Here is a 24,800-nt window from a genome sequence, read left to right on the forward strand (position 1 = left end):
GAAAATCAGGTTTGTGTCCCACTCTGTTTTGCGGGTCATGTCGATAACTTGGTCATACGTAAGATGACCAAAGCTTATCTTCTTGCGATTGGCGACAGCATATAGAAGGCGGAGTCGATTCTTCATCATTGAATCAGAGTCAGGACCTGGAAGCCAATTCAGCTCACACACACGGTATAAAGTTTGGAAGGGATTGAGCAAAGCATTGAGGTTGAATCCTGTCAATCCGGAGCATTGGCCTCCTATGAGGTGGGAGATGGCTTGCTTCAGAACAACTTCTTTCCACTCAAAAGAGTGCTCAACAGATGGTGTCATCATCAGTTGGTTGATCACTGATGGTGTAAACTGGAGAACATATCCCCGAATAAGAGCACCCTCATCGTTTTGAGATAAACTCTCTCACAACTCTAGGACAAAACGAATGCACATGCATCACAGTGTAGGACCATCCTATGCTATCGATAATCCTAAACAAATCATCTAAAACAGGATCCTTAGGATCTAAAGAACCCTGAACTACAAAGCCTCGGAGACAGAGATAACGATACCCGATAGCGGCTTCCTCATTATGATGACGGCGATAATATCCTCTGATTGCTGTAACGGTATTGCGGAATAACAGTCGGCTTCTTTGGAGACGATCGTCGAACGACTTGAATGGAACTTGAGAGCGGAAGTGATAGTGCTCTCCGAATGAGGAATCGGCCTCGCTGAACCTCCTCCGTCTAGATTGAGTAGTAGGAGAATTGCTTTGTTCAGTCATGGCGGATGAGATCGATTTGAGAGCAGAGGAGAGATGGAAGAGGAAGAGACTCGAGTTTCCCTCGTTAAAAGGAAGAAGAAACACTCAAACTTTCTGAAACGACGTGATTATAAAATCTTGTGTCTTCCGGCTTCCTATTATATGTAATATTTCGAGCATGAATTTTCCAAGGTGTATCTTTACTCTAGTGGTAGAGTAGTCCTCGTAAATGCTCATGGACCAGGGTTCGAACTCTCCTACCAACATGTGTTTAATTTTCGGCCATTTTCCATTTTTGGCTTCTAGAAAACATATTTCATGACGATTATATTATATTTTTGATCCAATGATTTAAAGAAATTAATTTCAAACAATGTAAAGTGATCATCTAATATCATATTTTTCAATTTTAAGGATGCGATGATTTACCAATTATTAGGATTTAGTTGTTTTATAATTATTCATAATTATACATGAATTTTTGAATATTATAAGATATTTTCATGAATGCCACTACAACACTTTCTGTGTGGTTCTTTTTTTTTTAAAATAAGCTTACCAAATTTTATATGAGTTATCAATTATATTTTCAAATTTAAAAGAATAAACTAAATAAGTAAGCCAAAAATAGTAATCTAAGAATAACTATTTAAATTATAATAGTAATATAAAAATATTGAAATTTCATTTTCATACTGCAACTCCACTTCAAAAAAATCTAAAGACTGTCCATAGTTATGACAACATTTAAATTATAGTCAAATAGGACTCGCTTTACACGCTTGAATTCTAATATGAACCATTTCTAATTTATTACAAATTTAAATCATAATCATTAAATCTTGGCCACCTTAACCGACCATAATCACACCTCCCTGTCTTGGCAAGTAGGATTTTAACCTACGTTACGAAGAATATAGCAACAAATTTTTATATAGACTACTCACTCACTAAGCCTTCAAGAAAGTATAATGATTTATCTATCATATTTTTTTCCAAATTTTCATATATATATAGATAGACATTATTGTTTTAATGACAAGGTTTGAAGTAGGGGTGGACATTTTGCCCGATATCCGAATCCGACCCGAAAAACCCGATCCGAATTAAAAATTAACCGAAGCCGCGCACCAGGTATCATCTATTAAAAATTAAAAATTAGAAAACTAGTTAAGTTAAAATATATATTTTAAATACAAAAAAAAACTTAGACAACAAAGAACTTAATTTTTTTCCTTCAAAATCTAAATATCCGTATCCGAATTTGACCCGAAATAACTGTACCCAAACTTAAAATACCCGAGCCGAAATGTAGAAGTACCCGAACGGGTTGTATACCTCTATACCGAAATACCCGAAAATTCAAAATATCCGATCCGAACCCGAACGGGTATCCGAATACCAACCCCTAGTTTGAAGTATGCAAAAACTATCTGGGTAAATATATATATATACCTAACAAAAATTACTAAGAATATACTCTCAGATAAAAAAAATTTATAAATTAGCTATGTTGCATGAAGAAGACAGACTTTTCAACAAAATTTAAGTTTTATCCATATTCTTTTAGATGTGTTAAAAAAAGATCCATACTTTTTAGAATATTAGTTTATTGAGAAGAAATATATAGTACAATTCTTTTAATCTTTTTCTTAATTTGTATGCAAAATCATGAAACGAAATTATTAGAGCATTAGAAATTGACCCGGGCTATTTTGAATTGCTTTAAACTTAAACATCATCCCCTATATATTATTTGTGAAACATTACAACTTCTTTTTGTAGCCACATGTCATCAATAGGATGATTCTTAGAATTACTAGAGAAATAGGTTGGTCCATCTAATTATATAATAAACTTTTTATTAAACTAACCATAAATTCATTATTAATGTCAATTATTATTTCCTTAAATAAAGATTACGGAATTGCCTAATGTGGGTAAAGTATATATGACAATTAATGATTTTGAATAAAAAAGATCTGATAAAAAAAATGTATCTTCTATCAAATTTGTTTAATTTAAAACTATTAAAATAACTTAAAAAAAAACAAAATAACCATATTATAAAAATTTAGATTTTTCTGTATATTTTATATTTTAAATTTTAAAAAATGACTATAAATTACTAAAATTGTTAAAAGTCTCACATTCAAATTTTGCGATCCATGGTTTAAAATATTTGTTATGACAAAATACAAATGATTACAAAATCATATAAGTAAAATTCTAATTTAATTAATCATTAAGATTTAAAATATATATGTATATATATATATATATATCATTCTAAATTAAACTATAAACCATATTGAATAAATAAATATTTTAGTTTCAAAATTTACTTTGAATAATTTTTTTGATAAAATTTTTGAACTAACATTGATAAATTTTTTTAAATCATCAATTACTAAAATTATTAGTCCCACAATGAAAATTTTGTTATCAGTAATTTAAAGTTTTTGCTATTAAAGATACACATGATCAAAAAAACATATGAGTAGAAAACACCATTAAAAAAAAATAGACATTAATATTAAAAATATACTATGCATGTTAATATCATTTAAATTTAATTACATATCCTATCAAATTTAAAAAAAAAAAATTGTTTGTATTAATAAAATTGATTTATACGTTCGCACCAATTTTATTATATATGTAATAGTTACTGATTTTTAATTATTTAATATATATTTATTATTTCATAATATGTAAGAACATATAATACATAAAATAATTTATATATATAATTTTTATCCCGCGCAAGGTGCGGGTCTTAATCTAGTTAATAAATTATTCTTAATCACATTAAGCAATCCATATTTTTCTTACCCAAGAACTTGTTTAAGAGACGTGAATACGTGATGGAGTTTTAAAGATGTTGCATGTACATTATTCATGAAGGATTGGGAAAACTACCACCAGCTCTCAAGTAGCTACCCACCAAACAAGAGAACATATTATGTGCAGCATTTTGTAATGTCCTGGTCACACAACACAAGGCTAATAGACCTCAACGCATATTCACTCGGTTTTTGGGTTCACTCTATGCGATGGACAGTGCTTTAATTTTGGAAGCAAAAAAATTTGCTTACTGATTCTGCAGTCACCACGATATTGCAAATTACTTCACGATAAGTCACACATCACTTGACTATTTCCAGCTCAAGCATATGCTTAACTCTAAATTTTTCTATGGATGTATTGCCGAAAAGATAAGTGCATTTTGTTGAAATAGATAGTTAAATCCGTTCTTTTAAGAATTTCAACATACACTATTACATACCACAGACTGTAATGTTACGGTTACCCCTCTCAAGAAAACACAATTTATTTTTGTTGCACCCCAAGATTGTCACTAATGTTGGTGTGAACCCACACATGATTCTACACTCGTCTTCTTCGATTTTGATACCACTTGTAACACCCTGGCCACCCACGATTATTTGGCCTCTTATGCATGTTTACTTGGCCCATAGGTCCACTCCGTGCGATGGTCGGTGTGTAATTTTCGGAGACTCAGAGTAGTTGTTTATTGACTCTGCAATCATCATGTGATCTTTTCCTACTCGCATGATATCGCGAATCACTTCCAGATATGTGACACATCTTTTGGGTACTTCAATTCAACTAGGCTTAACTCAAGATGATTTTTAGATATGTGCCCAAAAATAATAAATGTACTTTGTTGACATAGATAGCCAAATCAATTTTTTTTTTGACATCAACCAAATCAGTTTCTTTAAACCTTTTAACATACAGGGTAGTGCAGGCGCTACCATCAACTCGCTGGAGATGTCAAACTGACGCGTCTTGGATAAACGATAAAGGCAGAGCGGGACTGGGGTTCGTACTGCTTGATACTGGAACTCCTGTTCTGTTCAGAGCAAAAGGAATAAGACACGCAGCATCCCCTCTACACGCCGAAGCTGAAGGTTTATTGTGGGCTATGCAGGAGATATTAAAGCTAGGAAACAGAGCAATCCGGTTCGAGTCAGACTGCGAACAACTTGTTAAGCTGCTAGAAGATGAAGAAGACTGGCCTGCAATGGCACCTGAAATAGATGAGATTAAAGTCCTTTCTGCTGAGTTTACGGAGAGTTCTATAGCATATATTCCAAGATCGACGAACGTCCGTGCTGACTCCCTTGCCAAAGGAGGAAGATCACGAGTCTTTGGATCCCCTTTCGTTAACTGCTTTGCACCATGTTGGCTAGCTCCTTATGCTGGCCAAGAGGCTGCTAACTAGTTTCATTAATGTCCTTTTATATTCGATGTCAAAAAAAAAAACTTTTAACATACATGACCACATATCAGAATGTTACACATTTTCTTTAATATTGACCGGATCACTACATTATATAAACATCTTAAATGATCAGATCTCCAGAATAAATAGTGCATAACTAACAAACAATATGGATATACAAAAAAAACTAAACATCAACTACGTTACCACATGAACTATGATTTGTATATATACTCAGGTGGCTTAATTTCACAACAAAACTATTCACTATCAACGTAAATAGAATATTTAGTATTGGGAAATTTGAAACATCAAACGTAAGATTATAAGTTATGTTAAAAACCAAAAACTCATAATGTCAGTCAACAATAGGTAAAGACAATATGAACATACCTGATACCTCATCGTCTCAGAGTTGACTATCATTATATGCTCTCCTATGTTCAAATCTGACCAAATTGTTTTTTTTTTTATTAACATGGAGATATCTCGGACCTATGGAAGAATTCAGACTAATCTACAAAGGAAGGTGCAACCCACGTAGAGATGTCAAAGTAGAATGCAACACGCGCATTATGTCCAAGTAGCCCATTAGCAGGGCATGTATGGACATGTATATTCAAACTGCAACCCGCTACGGGCTAGTCTGCACAGACCAAAACAAAATTGGTACTATAACATATGCAATCAAATCCTAACCAAAGAATATCATGACTTAATCTACATTCACTCATCTATTATCTATGTTGAAAACAATTCAATTTTACTAGATCTTAATTTATATCATTTACAAATGTTTATAATTACATGAATTTAATTTTTCTCCCAAAACTATATTTTTAATTTATAAATTATTTTTAAAATCTACTATGTGAAAAGACTTCCAGGAAGTCTTCTCACAGAAGACTTCCAAAACCACAGAAGAGTTCTCGGGATTATATTCGTAAAAATGCATGCTTGTTTTTTGTTTGGTCATAAGGGGATGATTATAATTTATTTAGGTTTTTCGGTTACTTTTGAATTTGATTGAAGTTGAGATCACCTTTTGCATTTAAAATCAAGTTTTAGGTTATTTTTGGAAAATTCCCTATTATTTAATTCTATTTTCATAATTACACAATTTTTGTTACTAAAACTTTCAAAAATTTGTACAATTTTTTAAATGATATTTTTTTATCGTAATATCATTAGTTTGTTTTATGTATCTACAAATTTTATAAATACTATTTAGCTTTAATTTTTCATAATTATGTAATTTTTATAGAAAATTATTTATTAATTTTATAAAAGTTGATTTAATATATTTAACCAAAAGTAATAGATAAAAATATATCGAAGATAATAATTTTTAGTATATACATATATATATTTTCTTAAATATAATTTAAATAAATAAAATTATTTTATCTTAAATTTATGCCTAATTGAATTAAATTTATATTAAAATATTTATAAGAAAATAATAAAATTGACAATATTAATAAATTTTTATTTTAAATATAATTTTAATTAAAATGATTATTACTGCACATGGTGCACGAAAACACCTAATATATAGAATATGAGTTTAATGTAATATTGTTATTCTAACATTTTACAAAAGATTTAGTAAAATCTTTATATGTAAATTTATATGTCCAATTGAAAATTTTCAGAACATATTAGGTTCAGAAAAAATCTATGTTTTTATATTTAAATTAAAAATTTGAATAATCATTATTTTAGGATATAAAAATGATTAAGACTGGATGGAAAATGTGAAAACGGTAAATTTGCAATTAATACAGAAATATACAGATAATGTATTTGATGATTACTTACCTATTTAAGTTTTTTTGTATGGTTATACAATCCAAACTCTCTTTTTGTAAGCTGGTTTTTTTGTTCTTTGTCATAAATAATCGATAATGCTAATAAAAAGGTAGAATATTGGTTTACTTAAATTACAACTAACTAGAGTCTTTGCCCGCGCTACGCGCGGAAAATGGGCTATTTCAATTTTGTGTTTGATTTGAAATATTTTATTACTATTAATAATTTTTATGCTAAGAATAATTAAGTTTTGATTGGATGTTGATATTTTTTATATGTTTTCCATAGATGGGAAACTAATGTTTGGGAAGAAAAAGGTGAAAATATTTTTGGGTGCACTTATTATATCCGAAGTAGAATACATTACTTGGTGGGATATGATATAATTATAAATCTTGAAATATTATGGGTTGTTATGGTGCGTTTATATATTTTTTTTTTGTGTTGTATTTGTAGTGATTGTGTCTTTTGCCATTGTGTGATTGGCAAGTAATTGACTGTTGAGGGATAGTTGAGACAGATCAGTTGTTTATTGCTAATTGTTGTTGATAATTAATTTTCGATTATAACTTACAATGTTTTTGTTTAGAATGAAAGCATTGTATCTTCTAAAATGGTGGGAAAGTTGGTGAGTATCAACTTTATGTTATTAAACTTGATGATAGAATGAAGATATGTGGCAAAATTTGGATTAATGTGGCAAATTTTTAATTATGAATAAAAAGCACCATAAATATAATGTTACCTTTGTTTCATAGTATAAGTTATTTAATAAATTTGAGAAAAAGATATTTTAAAAATATTTTTTGTTTCAAAATATATGGTTTCGTATTTCTAAACAACTTTAAATTAAAGTTAATAATAATACTTTTTAGAAATTAATTTATTTTTGGTAACTATTGTTTTTAAAAAATTATGTTTTGGAGTCTGTTAAGCAAGACTCAAGCAGTAGCCGCAAAGTAATATTTTTTTCACTTTGCATTGTAGAATAGGGACTTTAGGCATAGAAAACACATAAACTACTCTTGAAATCAATTTAACTAACTACTCAGTGGTGTCCAAAATCTGCATAAATCATGTGACAAACAAAGAGCTAGCTAGTCAAACCAAATCCTTTGTCATTGTTTTTCATTTTATTGTGTTACATTCATAATCCACACTACAACAGCACTCAAAATCAACACAACCCACAAAATGAAGCAAAAGTAACTTACAAAAAAAAAAGTTTCAATCAAAATGAAATCACACATATCTGTTAAACGGTTTCCTACCAGATGCCGTGGAGACAGCAGAACCAATGCTCAAATTCCCTACTGATTTAAGTGTCTTGTGCTTCTCAAGAACCACACCTCCAGGTGAACCAGGCCCACCACCTCTCTGGCCGCTGCTGTTGCTCATGACCAATGATCCTTTGTTCCATCTAAACGTATCCATACCTTGAAAGTTTAGAGCTTTATAGCCAATTCGTTGACCCTTTTGGCCTGTTATCTAGAAAGCTTCTGTTATAACTTTTAATTTTTTTACTCATGTGTGTAATGATGCAGCAGATGTGTGGATCATTGAAGATCTTTCTTACCAAATGTTTTGAATTAAGGTTCGGTTTAAACTGAACAGCCTTAGGAAGAGAAGATACGTTGAAGAAGCTTGAAACTTCGGCTACGGAGGAAGAGAGAAACAGGAGACTGATGTGTGAAGCAGGTGTGCATAGGTCTTTACATTTTTATTCAGACAGTAATATCATTTCGAAACAACATTTTAACTTAGACAATAACATTATAGCAAAAACTAACTGTCATTGAGATTACAACCAATTAGAAGAGGATTCAGACACAAGTTACTTGACAAAAAGATCATATATTAGTCACATTCTTCAAAGAGTGATGGACTTTACAAAAAATCACTTGGCTGCTATTCTAATTCAGCCTTCTATGTCCCCTTGGTCCACTTGTGTCACCTGATACTCCATAGATGGGAAGACCTCTTCCAATAGGTTCTTCATCTCCTGGTAACAAAGTAACCTCTTTTTGAAACATCAAGAATTGATATATGAGGTTTGGGAAAATCAGGTTTGTGTCCCACTCTGTTTTGCGGGTCATGTCGATAACTTGGTCATACGTAAGATGACCAAAGCTTATCTTCTTGCGATTGGCGACAGCATATAGAAGGCGGAGTCGATTCTTCATCATTGAATCAGAGTCAGGACCTGGAAGCCAATTCAGCTCACACACACGGTATAAAGTTTGGAAGGGATTGAGCAAAGCATTGAGGTTGAATCCTGTCAATCCGGAGCATTGGCCTCCTATGAGGTGGGAGATGGCTTGCTTCAGAACAACTTCTTTCCACTCAAAAGAGTGCTCAACAGATGGTGTCATCATCAGTTGGTTGATCACTGATGGTGTAAACTGGAGAACATATCCCCGAATAAGAGCACCCTCATCGTTTTGAGATAAACTCTCTCACAACTCTAGGACAAAACGAATGCACATGCATCACAGTGTAGGACCATCCTATGCTATCGATAATCCTAAACAAATCATCTAAAACAGGATCCTTAGGATCTAAAGAACCCTGAACTACAAAGCCTCGGAGACAGAGATAACGATACCCGATAGCGGCTTCCTCATTATGATGACGGCGATAATATCCTCTGATTGCTGTAACGGTATTGCGGAATAACAGTCGGCTTCTTTGGAGACGATCGTCGAACGACTTGAATGGAACTTGAGAGCGGAAGTGATAGTGCTCTCCGAATGAGGAATCGGCCTCGCTGAACCTCCTCCGTCTAGATTGAGTAGTAGGAGAATTGCTTTGTTCAGTCATGGCGGATGAGATCGATTTGAGAGCAGAGGAGAGATGGAAGAGGAAGAGACTCGAGTTTCCCTCGTTAAAAGGAAGAAGAAACACTCAAACTTTCTGAAACGACGTGATTATAAAATCTTGTGTCTTCCGGCTTCCTATTATATGTAATATTTCGAGCATGAATTTTCCAAGGTGTATCTTTACTCTAGTGGTAGAGTAGTCCTCGTAAATGCTCATGGACCAGGGTTCGAACTCTCCTACCAACATGTGTTTAATTTTCGGCCATTTTCCATTTTTGGCTTCTAGAAAACATATTTCATGACGATTATATTATATTTTTGATCCAATGATTTAAAGAAATTAATTTCAAACAATGTAAAGTGATCATCTAATATCATATTTTTCAATTTTAAGGATGCGATGATTTACCAATTATTAGGATTTAGTTGTTTTATAATTATTCATAATTATACATGAATTTTTGAATATTATAAGATATTTTCATGAATGCCACTACAACACTTTCTGTGTGGTTCTTTTTTTTTTAAAATAAGCTTACCAAATTTTATATGAGTTATCAATTATATTTTCAAATTTAAAAGAATAAACTAAATAAGTAAGCCAAAAATAGTAATCTAAGAATAACTATTTAAATTATAATAGTAATATAAAAATATTGAAATTTCATTTTCATACTGCAACTCCACTTCAAAAAAATCTAAAGACTGTCCATAGTTATGACAACATTTAAATTATAGTCAAATAGGACGTGCTTTACACGCTTGAATTCTAATATGAACCATTTCTAATTTATTACAAATTTAAATCATAATCATTAAATCTTGGCCACCTTAACCGACCATAATCACACCTCCCTGTCTTGGCAAGTAGGATTTTAACCTACGTTACGAAGAATATAGCAACAAATTTTTATATAGACTACTCACTCACTAAGCCTTCAAGAAAGTATAATGATTTATCTATCATATTTTTTTCCAAATTTTCATATATATATAGATAGACATTATTGTTTTTTTAGTCAAACTATATAACATGGAAAGAGATTAATAATAGATATTATTAGCAAAAGAGATTATAACCAAGGTTGTTATAATGCTGCAAAGGCAAAATCCAGAAAAAGGAAAAAACAAAGCGAAGTCTTAAATAAAACAAAACCAGTAATAAGACTTCATTAGCCACATTTGGTACGCTTGACACCTTCTGACTCAATCCCATCAGCACCCCTTTTCACCGACTCATCTGCATGATCCTCCCTGTCATTATCAGGTTCCTCACCAACGTTCTCTCCTAAGTTGCCTTCGGATTATGGGACTTCAAGAGGGAGCACCTTTGTCGCAGTTAAAGTCTGGGTCTTGGCAGTCAGATTGTGATTTGATACCTTCACAATGAACTTCCGTGTCTGTCCAATGGTATCAATCATAGCTTGAGGCACTGGAACTATGTGATCCTCTCCCACACTATCATTGGCCTAACATACATTTAGACATTCTCAGAATACATCTTCAAATTTTTTGTAAGAATACGTTTTTAAATCTCATAAACATACAGGTTTCTAATTACCTGGTAATATCTCTCAACCAACTCAGCAGCTTTCTTTCCAGTCAACTCCTCACCAGCATCACCAAGGACAACAAATACGGCTTAATCATTATGGTCATAAACAGAGAGCTTCGACAGGTACATGTAACAGAGAGACATTAATAACCATTGCAGTCAAAGAATGTGCATAACTATATCTAAACAACTTACTGCGCCACACCAACAATTTCACTCTTCCCACATTTCTTACACATAAGCGTTGTAGGCCCTTTGGTTGCCTTAGTTTGGCACACACCGCAGCCTATATAATACCACCCAGAACCGTGCACAACATCATCAATAGTTGTTGTGCACTCAAACCAAGCAACCTGTAAAAATGTTTGAAAAATTCAATGAGAAACTTCGATTATCTTATTGAATGTATCAGACATTGGAACTATAATACCTTAGCGGATGCCTGATTCATATAGGAGAAGAGTTCCCCCAATGTCGCTGTCTCAGGCTTGGTGACTACCTCTGCATTAACTCTGTTGGCAACATCTAAATTCGAATTCAGCCTGAAGAAAATGTCAAACCAGACATTACAATAGCGGAGTAATACAAATGATATTCCAATACATGAAACCTTAAACCTTACCAACTGAGGTAGAACCGGGTTTCTTGGACATCACTATCCAGAAATACCCGTGAAGACGCCACAGAAAATAGAGATATGACGCCTATAACAGAACGAATGCCATGATACAACAGCAAAATTATGATATAATGAAATTAAGAGAATATGTATATATCTCTAATAACTCTTTCTCAGATCCCATTTAGCTTAGTCGACTCTTATTTCTTAACATATTTTTTTAAATGTTACATAGCTAATAAACTCTAAAGTCAACTAAAAAAAAGCAGTTCTACCATTATCTTTCAATAACTCTGTATCACAGAAAATAATACTTACTCAAAGCTAACATAACCAGATACGATCCCAACCCTATTTAACATCTTAAAACAGCAATAAAAAGTTAGTAATACAAACCTCCAAACCGTTTCGGGTTTAAGGTGGTGACTAAGATAACACTTGCAGTGCCTCCAGATGCTTTAAACTTTTCACAGAACTCAAAGGCAGCCTTGTTCCAGAGGTACAGCTTCAGCAAGGGATCGCTGTAACAACACAAACTCGTGTGGTAAGATAAACCATATGTGAATTTGGAAGAAGATAGAGATTAACTTACTCATGTGTTTGAACATGAAGATCAACTCGGCGGGATGCAGCTATCTCTGCTTCATCAAGCAGAAGACTGTCACTGAGAACCTGCCCATTCACAAGTTTGATGTGGCCAGCATAATCTGCAGGAGAAGACAATAAAACTCAATGTTTTATATCTTATAAACCCAGCAATAAAACCTAAATTTCGGAGTCTGTATGAAAACATTATCCTAGGCAAACACTTCAGAATCAATACAATATTTAATCATATGATATCATACTATTTAAGATTAGATTAAACTATTATCCAATACAAACAGTGATAGGGTGTAATGATGGTGAGAACTTACCATAAAGATCACCTCACAAGTCGGAGGCAGCTTCAAATTCTCTGTATCCATGGATCCGGAATCGATCCTCATGGAAACGGATCGAACTGTCGTCGAGAACAGAGAGGACAGAGTTCCATGAGAAGCTAATAGTGACACTTGGTTCAGCTACCCGGTAAATAGTCTTGCTCTTTGATCCGAAAAACTTGTTGAGTTGGTAAGTAGCACCAGCTTTCATGTGACACAAATAAGTCTCAATCCTTCCATAGGGGATGAAGCCCTGGATAATATTTTCCTGTTGTTAAAAGAGAATCAATTAGAGAAGCTAGTCAGGATATCTTTAGTTGAAAACAAAAGTAATTAAGATATTTAACCAGCAATGAACAACAAAAAAATTCTCATGATGGTGCTAACAACAACTAATTATCTAATCTAATCAATCTATTTTGTTGCTAAAGTAATCTTAACTATCAATATGTTGGATTTTGCTGAGATATAATAAGACATCTTTATCAAACATTTGGTTTAAATCCACTATGGGAACCAATCGTAACCATTTAGTCTTCTTAACTGTGAAGGCGATGATTAGCAAACAGGTATTATGATATCATAGCATTTCGACCAAACAATTTTCTAAACTAATCTTGTAAAAAATATCTCGGTTTATACCTCTTCATCGATGAGAAGCATTTCGAGGCCGATAAGCACCTTCGTCTGAGCATTCCAAGCCTCCCAAAAGTGGATCAACCGATACCGTACCTCGCCTTCATGGGGCCCGAATGTCACGTCATTGAAGGTAATCACCTCCCCTACGTTGTCGGAGACGATAGCTTTGTCTTTAGCGCCGGAAGAGACAGAGGCTTTGCCCTTAACGCCGATGTTGAGGCCGGAAGAGGCACCGGTTTTGCTGATTGGTTTGATCGGACTGGAGGAGACCGCCGCTACGCCTTTTGATTTCATCGAACTGACATCGCCGGAAGAGACACCGATTTGGGCGACGGGTTAGACCGGACTGGAGGGGACCGCCGCTTCGCCGTTTGTTTTCACTGAGTCAGAAACACCGGATAACTTCATCGCAATGTACAGTCGAGAGGATAGAACAATTTTTGATGAAAATAAAACATCGAGTAAGAGATTTATATAGAATCTCATAGGAAAAAAGCGAAAAGGATCCATTAATGAGGTTAAAGAGTGTACAGGAGTGGGGAGGGAATTGATTGTTCGTAGGTGAAAGATTCGTGAAACGTAGGAAACGAAGAAGAGGAAGAGAAAGGGTTTGACAATCGATTTTGCAAAATTAGGGTTTGTTCTTCGCGGAAAGGGAAAAGGAGACTTAACCGTGAGATGAGCTTCACGGGATTCTCGAATTTGAACGATGGCGGGCTGGTGAAATTTGAAGCCCAAATGACATAGGCGGGGCCTCTGACGTGGCGGAAATCTGTCCTTCTATTGGTCTGTTTTTTTGGGACGTGGACACTTTTTCCATGGCTTATATTTTCCTTTTAGTATTGTATATTGATTACTACACATTTTTTGTTTCAAATCCAGCTAAGTATGTTGTATTTAACATAAAAGAAAATAGAAACTACGAAGTAATTTTTTTTTTGAAAAAGGAAAAGAATCTCATAATACTTTATCCTTTTTTACCTGCTGACAAAATCTCAAAAGGTTTAGACTTTCCACAATCTGACAACATGCATAATAAAAAGAGTAACGGTTGCTGATAGAAAAGGTTAAAAAGTAACGGTTGCAATATATAGATAAAAATGCTAAAGCATAGATACTCTTGTCAGTCAGAGAGTTGCTGTCACAAGATATGAAAGACGACTGATTGGGTGAATCCATTGGTAACAAGTAACTACCATTTCTTTTTGTCAACTTCTTCGCTATATAACATATTTTATTTTACTCTTTTTTTTGCTAAAATTTGGTTCAATCTTTTTTCTTGTTTTACTGAGATTTGGTGCAATCTTACTTTACTTTTATAGAAACCCTTAAATAACATTAGGATTTTGAGAAGAAAAAAACAAAATTACACAAATCAAACATTTCTTTCTATTTTTTATTTTCTAATAAAAACAAAAGAAACATATCTATTTTAAGTCAAGATATTGATTTTATACTTCTTCTCTTTTTTTTTGACTAATTGATTTTATACTTGGGATAATATTAGGCTTAAATTTGAACTATATAGTTGTATATTTTATTAATTCATAGATCTTTGTCAATGCAGCTATAATTAGCTTTTTTAAGTTATAAAAAACTAATTAGTTGTTTTCTAAAGAGTATTTACGAATAAAGGGTATTTAATACATGTTATAGAATAGCTAAGAATAAAACATTAACAAAGTCTTAAATGAAAACATTAACAAAAATAAATATTTTGTATGAAAAATGCAGCATGCCTTATCAATAGTGCAAGTATAACTAACATTTTTAGATTAGTATACCTTAGAGATTTCACAAGTATTACTAATACTTTTAATGAAAATGTAGCACACTTTGAATTTGAATGACATAGAAATATCTAATTTAGCGAATAATCAATTAATATAATCTACTATATTTTATATTTAAAATATATAATATTATTTTAACATTCTATTTATTAATTGTGACACGAAAATTTATCATTAACGTATCCAATATCGTTATTTAGAATGATTAATTAATATACAACGCCGCCATTTGATCCACCGTACTAAATATTATAGTGAATTTTGATTTATAAATCTACGGGTTATTTAGAATGATTAATTAATATACAACGCCGCCATTTGATCCGCCGTACTAAATATTATAGTGAATTTTGATTTATAAATCTAACTACCCGTAGTAACTAGTATGATATATTCACACAAAAAAAAAAATTAGAAGAATAAGTTGGTATGCTTGACATCAAGTATATCGCTAGTTTGGTAATGTATTAGTGAAATTCTGAACTAGTGAAATTATTTTGATTTCTTCACCGTAACAATAAATGAATATCTTAATCAAAAACAATAAATAAATATTTAAAGAAACAAGTTTTCACCACGTGTCATTACAAAGAGAAGAAAAAGACCTCATGTGTGTGTATATATATGGTATTCTTCTCAGTTTTCCCCTTTTCCAATTCTTATATCTCTCAGTTTTTCCCAGTAGCAGTAAGCCTCTCTCTCCTATATTTCAGTTTCTTTGCATATATCTTGCAAGAAAATTATTATATATATCAGTATCAATTTTTATATTTTATTTCTATTCAGATTTGAGTTTCTTTCTTCATTGTTTCAATTTATTCAGAATCTTTTCTTCTTCTCTTCACTGATTTTGATTTATATTTTGCTTATAGTGTTTCTTGAATCTGAGTTTTATAGTTTTCATTGTTTAAATAACTTTTCTTTGGTATTTTGTTTTTTGCATATTCAAGTGAAAATTTTCATGATTTTTTTTGGTTTTGACGATGGATTCACTGATTGGAGCTTCATGTTTTCCGATTTATGTTATTGTTAAGCCTCTTTGAAGTAGATGCTTTACATAATTTTTTGATATTATCGTTATTCCAGTTCAGCCCATAACATTGCGGATATAAAATGCTATGTAACTTTTAGATTAACGATATTCAGAATACATAACCTATGTAACTTGATTTTTAATATTTTAACATAAAATACTAATTAGATGCCTACAAATTAATTTTCATGATTTATTTCAAGGATGGATTGTTGAAAATGTTTCAATTTGTTATATTCCGCTACTACGGGTCTCTGACTAATTTTTAAGTAGCATGATTTGTGTACAATAGATGATTCAACATTTCTAACATTTATGAAGAATTGTTGTATTTACAATGTTAATCAAAGCCATCATTTTTTATTCATTTTAATTAGGGATCTCTTTTATTTATCTCACTTAGGAAAAGCAGGCAATATGGATTTGTATGACGATATCTTCAACGATCAGTCGTTGCAATTTAGTCCTTTGCGATTATCACCGTCACCAGAACCATTTACTTCGATCGTGGTATATTTTTTAATTGTTTGTTCTCTCGTTTAAATTTCTACCAAAATTTCTATGGTGATATATATGATGATAAAATTGATATGTTGGCTTGTGAAATATAAAGGACGTTTTACAAGATCCTCTAGTGGAAGAAACTGAGAATGTGGGGGAAGAGACTGTTGGTTTAATCAACAATTTTGCTGTAAGTGAGGCTAACCCCTCAATGAGTGCACAATCCCCAGATCTAATCCCACTTCCGGATACATTAACACTAGTGCAATATCCACCTGAAGTCGTATGCTACTTACATTTCTTTTTAAAAATTGAATTTTATTATATGCCATAAAACTAAACATTAATTAAAATACATTATAATAACTAAATCATTTTCACTGTATCATATCAGGAACAACTGCTATTGTGCACTCCACATGGGTATATGCAAGAAAACTTGCCAAACATACAATCAGATCAACCATTTTTGTTCGATCAAAACATGTTGGATGCTTTTCAAGAGCCAGAAGTATTTGCAATTGTAATGTGAATATTTCAGTTTATCTTAGTTTTCTTTCTCTATCTTTTCTTTCCTTCTCTGATTTCTTTCTCTTTTTCTTTTCCTTATTTTCTTTTTCCCCTTTTTGTTTTTTTTTTGTTGGTTAGTAGTATTCCTAATTAGCTTTGGCTAAATATAAGCTATATCTAGATACAATATCTACATGTGTCAGCAAGAGTAAAATATCATTGATAATGGTCTATTTTTTGACATAACTATTAAATGATAATTCTTATGCAATTTCTCTAAGCAGCAAGATCAGCAATTCTTATACAATCCACAAGGGTCATTACAAGGAAACACAAATGGTCAACTGGATCAGCAATCTTTGTTCAACCAGAACACGATGAATAATTTTCAGGAACCAAATGATTCTTCAATGGTAAATAAAACTTCTTACGTATATGAATCTTTACTATGTACCAGCAAGAGTAAACTATCATTGAGAAGGTCTAACTTTTAACATAACTAATGAATGATAATTCTTATGCAATTTCTCTAAGCAGCAAGATCACAATTCCGGATGCAATCCACATGTGTTCTTACAAGGAAACGCAAACGGACAATTAGATCAACAATCTTTGTTCAATCAAAATACGATGAATCCTTTTCAGGAACTAAATGATTCTACAATGGTAAATACATTTTCTATGTGTTCTTAATCATCGATTACTTTGAACTAGTTTTGATGAGTATGTATTCATGAACCAGATAGGAATTGGTCAACAAATCGAGGAAGAAAGCAGTGGATATGCACATCCTGTAATGACTCAATCTATTGAGTTACCAAATCATCTCCAAGAGCAGTTTTCATTACCTTTGTATGTTCTAATCAATTCCAAATACAATTTTTTCTATACTTGAAACATTTTTCTGTAGATTCTTAATACATATAGTTTTCATGAAATACAGATCACAAAGTTACCCATCAAATTTAAGGTACCAGAACGGCCTAGTTGATTCACATTCCAACATATACGACCAGCAACTGCCTCCATTATTTCAAGCTGATAGGGAAGACGAAGCTCTAGTCCCAGGAATGGTTACAGAGGTGGCTAGGTAAGACATTTTTGTAAAAAGGAAATTGTAATATTGTTTAGCAATAATTTAAGAAAATTTTATCAAAAAATTGAAAGAAATCAAAGAGTAAATCGATACTTTAAAAAACGGGTGACGTTTGAAAAAAAAAAACTTAAGAATATTAAACACCCTTTTGTATTGCTTTGATTTTATTACATGGATTTTCTTGGGTTATACCATCAGGATATGGAGCTTTTTATAAGTTCCAAATCTACAAATATTATCGTAATTTCTATTAAAAGATTAATGCTGGTTAATTATAATATTACCTAAAACTATGTATATACCATAGTTTTTGATAAATATTATAGTAATTTTAAGCATATATATGATATATGTATTTAAATTTCATTTTTACCTAGAATATTCAGAACGGATATCTAAATATTGATCTTATGTATCTTTAAAGAGACTAGATATTTTGCCCGGGCTACGCCCGGGTTTATACAAATATCATTATATTTAATATGTATTAAGAAATTTCCTAAACCTTAGTTAATATCCAGAAAAATAAGCACTTGGTTTTAGCCAATTATGTGACTAATTTTTCTTGGGGAGCACGTCAATAAATATAAAAACACAAAAAATAAGTAACCGATGCCTTTCCCTTCGCATGATTAATGACGCAAGAATGATCTGGTGACTCTATTAACACGTACTCTATGTCCTTTCAATTATATATATATATATATAAGATTAAACATATATAAATACTTTCTAAAGGAACATATTGTTTTCCGTTATTTAATGAAACTTATTTTTAAAAGAACTAATTAATAAATTGAGTTCCTGCCAAAAAAATGTAAAGTAAATGTTTTTTTGTCTTGATCAGATTCCCAAAGTGTGTATTTAGTCCGGTGGTAGAGCATCCTTTGTATATGCTCATTATTCAGGGTTCGACCCCTTGCGCCAACATTTTTTGTGTTCGGCAAATAAAATCATTTTTGGATTCTAGCAAGAGTTGAAGTAATTAGTCGTTTAGTGATTTAATAGTGTAATGATGATTACTTACGTAGTATTCGTAGTTTTAATATCAAATAATTAAATAGGAGAATTTGTACCTTTCTTATTTTTTAAATCATATATGTTATAATAGAGAAAGTCTACTCTAAAGTTTACTATAAATCATGTATAATTCAATTATCTCAGTTCCCTAATTTTTATTACATACAAATAAGAGATAATTTTATAAATATATATGGAAGAAATATATAAAAGTAAAATAATTTTTTCAAGTTTTTATTTGTCCCTTACTATTTTAAAATAAACAACATAATTATTACTAAAAATAAAAATACTGTATAAATTTTAGCAACTTAAAAAAGGGTAAACCTCAACATAAACAAATGAACCAACGAAGCAAAAATTATCCAAATAGAAAATACGATATATAAATAATGTCAACACAAAACTGAAGCAAACGAACCAAATCATAATATTTCAACAAAGAAAAAACAAAACCAGAAGCAAAAGAACAAACAGATAGTCGTTCTTCAAACACAACCGAAGTACACAAAACATATTAGCCACTTTTTGCACGCTTAGCATCATCTGACACAATCATATCAGCACCTCTTTTCACCCCCTCATCTGCAGTAGGAGAGACAACCACGTCGGCGGCTAAATCGTATCCAAGTGCTGGAACCTCGAGAGGGAGTACCTTGGTGACAGTCAAAGCTTGAGTCTTGCCTTCCAAGTTGTGCTTTGATATTTTGATAACGAACGTGCGTTTCTGTCCGATGGTGTCAATAAGGACTTGAGGCACCGGGACTACATGATCATCTCCTGATCCCTCATTAGCCTATATAAATTTAAAAAATTGTTAGAACACAACCAAAAATTGAACGATGGACAGGTATGTGATTACCTCATAGTAACTCTCAACCAATACAGATGCTTTCTTCCCAGTTAACTCAAACCCAGCGTCACCGAGAAGTACAAAGCTCGCATGATCATTGTTGTCATAGACAGATAGCTTGCTGAGATACCTGTTTCAAATGCGCATTAATAATGGACGTTGATGGTATATATGACACAAAAAAATATAATTACAATTCTTACTCTGCAGCACCAGTAATCTCAGTCTTTCCACACTTCCTACACATAAGCGTGGTAGGTCCTTTAGTAGCTTTAGTCTTGCATCCACCACAAGCAATGTAGTACCAAGCTGAGCCACGCACAACATCATCAATGGTGGCCGTACACTCGAACCAAGCAACCTATAATATTACAACAGTGAAGATACTCAATAACAAATCTAATTCCAATGCAAGTATGAAAGCATGAGATGTCGTACCTTCGCTCCTTCCTGCTTCATGTAAGTGAGTAGCTCACCGATTGTAGCTGTCTCAGCCTTGGTGACAATCTCAGCATTAACTCTATTAGCAACTTCCGAGTTTGATTCAAGCCTAGAAATGTTCAAAAAACAAAATAAGCAACACAGTCGGTAGATTAACGTAAACGGTGCAAATATATAGATGAATACATACCAAGCCAGATACTCCCTGGTTTGATGAACATCCGTATCAAAAAAAACCCGTGAAGATGATAGAGATGACAGAGACAAAGCACCTGTAGCATAACCAATTTCCATACCCAAAAAATAACAAATTAATCAAACAATCTAGCCATAAAACAGCCCTTCTCAACACCTAATACTACTGTGATTCCCACGCAACTTACTAACATCTATGTACCACAACAATCGTTAGATAATACGAACCTCCTAAACGCTTAGGATTCACAGTTGTCACCATGATAACACTCGGAGGTTTTCCAAGCGATCTAAACTTCTCGCAAAAGGCTGTTGCTACCTTGTCCCATATGTAGAGCTTCATCACAGGACCACTGCATCGAAGAGAACACATTTATTAAACAAAGAAGTATACTTCTAGAGCATAAAACTTAGATGGCTCACTCATGTGTCTGAACATGAACCAAAATTCGCCGATCAGAAGCTATCTCGACTTCATCAAGCACAAAACTCTCGTTAAGAGCCTGCTCATTCACCAATTTGATATGACCAATAAAATCTGCGATAAAAACATAACTTAATAAATAATCAAGAGATATCTGATCAACATAAACAGATAGACTGAGCACAGATCATAAAATATAAGAGATCTTACCATACAGATCCCCTTTGAGGTCACAGGCCGCTTCGAACTGTTCATAACCATGGAAACGAAAACGGTCTTCAGGAAACCAAGCCGAAGTGTCTGTGAGATCGGAGAGGACAGACTTCCATGAGAACGCAATGGTCACGTCTGGATCAGCAACCCGGTACACCTTCTTGGTCTTAGAACCAAAAAAATTGGTAAGTCTGTAGGTGGAACCGGGCTTCATGTGTCGTAGATAAGTGTCCATCCTTGATGGTGGGATGAATCCCTGAATCACAGTGCCCTGTTTAGAATGAACAAATCCGGATTGTTAGTAATCTGTGTCGCAACATAAACAAATTAAAAAAAAAAAAAAGAAGATGTCGGAACAAACCTCTGCGTCGACCAGAAGCATCTCTAGACCCATAAGTATCTTCGAGAATGCGTGTTTTGCCTCCCAAAAATGGATCAGTCGAAATCTCAACTCGTGTTCTTGTGGTCCAAACGTCACATCTTTGAAGAACACGACGCGATCGCTGTTGTCAGAGGGGACATCGGAGCAGACAACGGCCTTGCCGTGACGTTTTGTCGAAGAGGAATCACCGGAGACACCGGATTGGCCAATAGGTTTCATCGATGCGGCGAAGGGGATCGTCGGTGCGGCGGAGATTTTCATCGCCGCGGCGGAGGGTTTCATCGATGCGGCGGAGGGTTTGACCGGTGCGGCGGAGGAGACAACGTCCTTCCCGTTAGGTTTCTTGGAGATAAGATCGCCGGATGCGGAGTTTTTGCTGTTGGAATTCATCGGGAGAGAAGATAGTTTTGCGGGGAATCAAACTGGTGGGATGATTGGGGTTATAAAAGAAATCAGAGTGAGGGATGCGAAAGGGATCCATTAATGGAGGTTAATGAGGATTTGATGAAGGAGTGAATGAACAGACGAAACCGTTAAACGGAAGAAGTGGGAAAGACGAAAGGGATGAGATATTTGTCTGCGCAAGGGAGAATGAAGTTAGGGTTCGTCGAGGTTCGTCGAGGCTCGATGCGGTCTGCGTAAGAGAAATAAGGCTAGGGTTCGTGGAGGCTCGATACGGTGTTCTCCGTTTGGCCAAGCTTATGGGCTTATGGGCCAGGTACATAACAAAAATAAAACATAACAACGAAGCCCATCGTAATGAAGCCCAACGTAGCAAAGACGTGGACGAAAGATGCAACGGGATTGGCTGATTATTTCATCCGACGTGGACGTCTGAGCGCTGAGCGTATTCCCCTTTTACTTATTAGATGATAACAACCTTCTAGAGTGTTAATTTGTATAGAAATGTAAGATGTTGGGCTTAATTATTTTGGTGTGATCTAATAAAAGATAACTCATGAACCTATAATTAAGCTTGGCCCAGCCAAGTTTAATTTCAATAAAAAAACTTTATGCAACTTTGTTTGTTTCTAATTTTCTATTGAAAGATGAAATAAAAATAATCAGTTTGGTTTCCATGTAGGACATGCCCTCTACAGAATCAGACTTCTGTGACCTCTCCTCAATCTCAAATACCGACGAGCTCTACAAGGTATCATCAAGTCCAACTTAGTCGATCACTTGATCTTAGCTAATACAAAGGGTTTTTGAAGGGTTAAATTAAGTTTTTGTTCTCCACAATATTCTTCAGCTGTTAAATTTATAATTTTGAATTTTTTTATCTTTGTTATTTATGCTAAGAACTAGCTAGGATTTTCAGCACTAGTATCTACGTATTGATCCTATATAATTTTATTTTAATTTTAAAGAGAAGCCTTCTAGAATGTTAATTTGTATAGAAATGTTAGAAGTTGGTTTAGTTTTTTGGTGTGATCCAATAAAATATAACTCATGAACCTATAATTAAGCTTACCTAATTCAAGTTTAATTTTAATACTATTTCAATAAATATTATATGCAACTCTATATTTTTTTATAATTTTCTATTGAAAGAATGAAAAAGGTCAATCGATTTGGGGTTCATGTAGGACATGCCCTTTACAGAATCAGATTTCTACAAGAGATCATCAAGTCCAACTACCTCAAATACCGTCGAGCTCTACAAGGGATCATCAAGTCCAACTACCTCAAATACCGTCGAGCTCTACAAGGTATCATCAAGTCCAACAAAATAGATCGCTTGGTATAGCTAATACAAAGGAGGTTAAATTAAGTTTTTGTGCTCCACAATATTCTTCAGCTGTTAAATTAATATTATTTTTGTCCTCAATTCAGTAGGAATCAAGGAAACGTGCAAGAGCTAGTGAATAAGCCTTCGTCGGGTGTTAAATACCCTACCCTCAAAGATTATGCACATCTATTTCCAAGCACGAAAGCATTCGCTCCCATAGAGGTACCATATTTTCTATTTGATGAATGAAACTATTTTGCGATTTTTCCACGTAAATATATAAAAACTGAATTATTAAAAACTTATTGACAACATATACATTACAGTTCAACGTTTTGTGGGCGTCAACAAGAAAATAACCCAAGTCGGTTTGAGCGTCGACACAGAAATGGCCAAAGTCGATTATTTGAGCGTAGCGTTTCTGGGCGTCGACAAAGAAATGATCCAAGTGGCTTTGAAGATGTAGAATCATCATCTGCTGCTCAGCGAAGGGTATTATTATTTCTCAAAATAGACATACATTTTCTTCTACAAAATAGACAAAATCAATTGAAAAAGAAGATAAATATGATTCAATTAAATAATGCAGAGGACCGTCTCGCCAAAAAGAAATGATGATTTAACTGCAGTCAACCTTGGTGATAAAAGGTACCCCACCTACTTTATTTATTTATTGGTTTACATGTTCCATCCATCTATTTTTCATAACTGATTTCATCATATTTATCTGCAATGGTTTTATTCATCGTCCCTCATTAATTCCATCCAGATAAAACATTTAGTTACTACCAAGCTTTGATCAAAAAAAAAAGTTACTACCAAGCTAGCATGCCTCATACCCATACATAAGTAGTTTGATTATGAACTAAATAAAATATAACTAATCAATACGTTTCACTTTGTATTTCAGGCTACAAAATAAATTATATGATCCATTGTATGAAAGCCTCGGACTAAAACTCGATCCTCACTTGAGAGTTTTTTTCCCACCCAAGAAAAATGGTAATGAATTCTTATTTACTTTGAATAAAATTTTGACTTTTTGCGAACGTAATTAATTTAAATTTATTACGCAATTTTTTAAGTATATATATATTAACTTTTCCAACCCGGCAATGGTTCAGGATTACAAGTTGGTAGAGGAGCAAAAGAAAACCAACGGCGGCAAGAACCGGATGAGAGACCACCGTTCACTGGCAAAAGAGATCGGAGACTGATTTAGGAACGTTCCTAACATCTGACCAAA

At 33.3% G+C, this 24,800-nt stretch overlaps 4 protein-coding genes across 5 annotated transcripts; 2 read left to right on the top strand and 2 right to left on the bottom strand.

Moving 5' to 3' along the window:
- The first annotated feature begins 761 nt into the window (after positions 1–761).
- Positions 762–4,994, top strand: LOC125590485. The gene is made up of 2 exons (XM_048764067.1): positions 762–826; positions 4,508–4,994. The coding sequence occupies exons 1-2, from the start codon at positions 762–764 to the stop codon at positions 4,992–4,994; spliced, it is 552 nt and encodes a 183-aa protein (XP_048620024.1).
- A 5,935-nt stretch (positions 4,995–10,929) lies between these two features.
- LOC125590486 lies at positions 10,930–13,655 on the bottom strand. Its single transcript, XM_048764068.1, has 9 exons — positions 13,365–13,655; positions 12,804–12,990; positions 12,392–12,506; positions 12,196–12,320; positions 11,803–11,884; positions 11,611–11,722; positions 11,386–11,533; positions 11,187–11,266; positions 10,930–11,094 (listed from the first exon to the last, which is right to left on the bottom strand). The coding sequence occupies exons 1-9, from the start codon at positions 13,653–13,655 to the stop codon at positions 10,930–10,932; spliced, it is 1,305 nt and encodes a 434-aa protein (XP_048620025.1).
- On the top strand, positions 12,138–24,764 carry LOC125590487. The gene is made up of 13 exons (XM_048764069.1): positions 12,138–16,697; positions 16,801–16,971; positions 17,083–17,211; positions 17,483–17,611; positions 17,736–17,864; positions 17,941–18,050; positions 18,142–18,288; positions 22,907–22,975; positions 23,412–23,534; positions 23,659–24,046; positions 24,144–24,202; positions 24,465–24,556; positions 24,679–24,764. Exons 1-10 carry the CDS (start codon positions 16,503–16,505, stop codon positions 23,801–23,803), a joined length of 1,347 nt encoding a protein of 448 aa, XP_048620026.1. The 5' UTR covers positions 12,138–16,502; the 3' UTR covers positions 23,804–24,046; positions 24,144–24,202; positions 24,465–24,556; positions 24,679–24,764.
- LOC106442866 lies at positions 18,725–22,692 on the bottom strand. Of its 2 annotated transcripts, XM_048763649.1 has the most exons (9): positions 21,802–22,692; positions 21,438–21,711; positions 21,227–21,341; positions 21,032–21,156; positions 20,799–20,880; positions 20,606–20,717; positions 20,371–20,528; positions 20,177–20,297; positions 18,725–20,110 (listed from the first exon to the last, which is right to left on the bottom strand). In XM_048763649.1, the coding sequence occupies exons 1-9, from the start codon at positions 22,210–22,212 to the stop codon at positions 19,832–19,834; spliced, it is 1,677 nt and encodes a 558-aa protein (XP_048619606.1). In that variant the 5' UTR covers positions 22,213–22,692; the 3' UTR covers positions 18,725–19,831. The 2 variants fall into 2 exon arrangements, with proteins under 2 accessions (XP_048619606.1, XP_048619605.1); XM_048763648.1 differs by having other exon boundaries at positions 20,606–20,880.
- Positions 24,765–24,800: the final 36 nt, after the last annotated feature.

Source organism: Brassica napus, chromosome C7, assembly GCF_020379485.1.
Source record: "Brassica napus cultivar Da-Ae chromosome C7, Da-Ae, whole genome shotgun sequence".
Taxonomy (NCBI): Eukaryota; Viridiplantae; Streptophyta; class Magnoliopsida; order Brassicales; family Brassicaceae; genus Brassica; species Brassica napus.

Coding starts and splice junctions, on each gene's coding strand:
- LOC125590485 (XM_048764067.1), top strand. CDS start 762: ATGGCGGATGAGATCGATTTGAGAGCAGAGGAGAGATGGAAGAGGAAG. Junction 827..4,507: donor AAGAGACTCGAGTTTCCCTC/GTTAAAAGGAAG, acceptor TTTAACATACAG/GGTAGTGCAGGCGCTACCAT.
- LOC106442866 (XM_048763648.1), bottom strand. CDS start 22,212: ATGAATTCCAACAGCAAAAACTCCGCATCCGGCGATCTTATCTCCAAG. Junction 20,881..21,031: donor GAATCCTAAGCGTTTAGGAG/GTTCGTATTATC, acceptor GTTATGCTACAG/GTGCTTTGTCTCTGTCATCT. Junction 20,298..20,370: donor GAGATTACTGGTGCTGCAGA/GTAAGAATTGTA, acceptor CATTTGAAACAG/GTATCTCAGCAAGCTATCTG.
- LOC125590487 (XM_048764069.1), top strand. CDS start 16,503: ATGAAGAATTGTTGTATTTACAATGTTAATCAAAGCCATCATTTTTTA. Junction 16,698..16,800: donor AACCATTTACTTCGATCGTG/GTATATTTTTTA, acceptor TGAAATATAAAG/GACGTTTTACAAGATCCTCT. Junction 16,972..17,082: donor TGCAATATCCACCTGAAGTC/GTATGCTACTTA, acceptor GTATCATATCAG/GAACAACTGCTATTGTGCAC.
- LOC125590486 (XM_048764068.1), bottom strand. CDS start 13,655: ATGAAATCAAAAGGCGTAGCGGCGGTCTCCTCCAGTCCGATCAAACCA. Junction 11,885..12,195: donor AAACCCGAAACGGTTTGGAG/GTTTGTATTACT, acceptor GTTCTGTTATAG/GCGTCATATCTCTATTTTCT. Junction 11,267..11,385: donor TGGGAAGAGTGAAATTGTTG/GTGTGGCGCAGT, acceptor ATAATGATTAAG/CCGTATTTGTTGTCCTTGGT.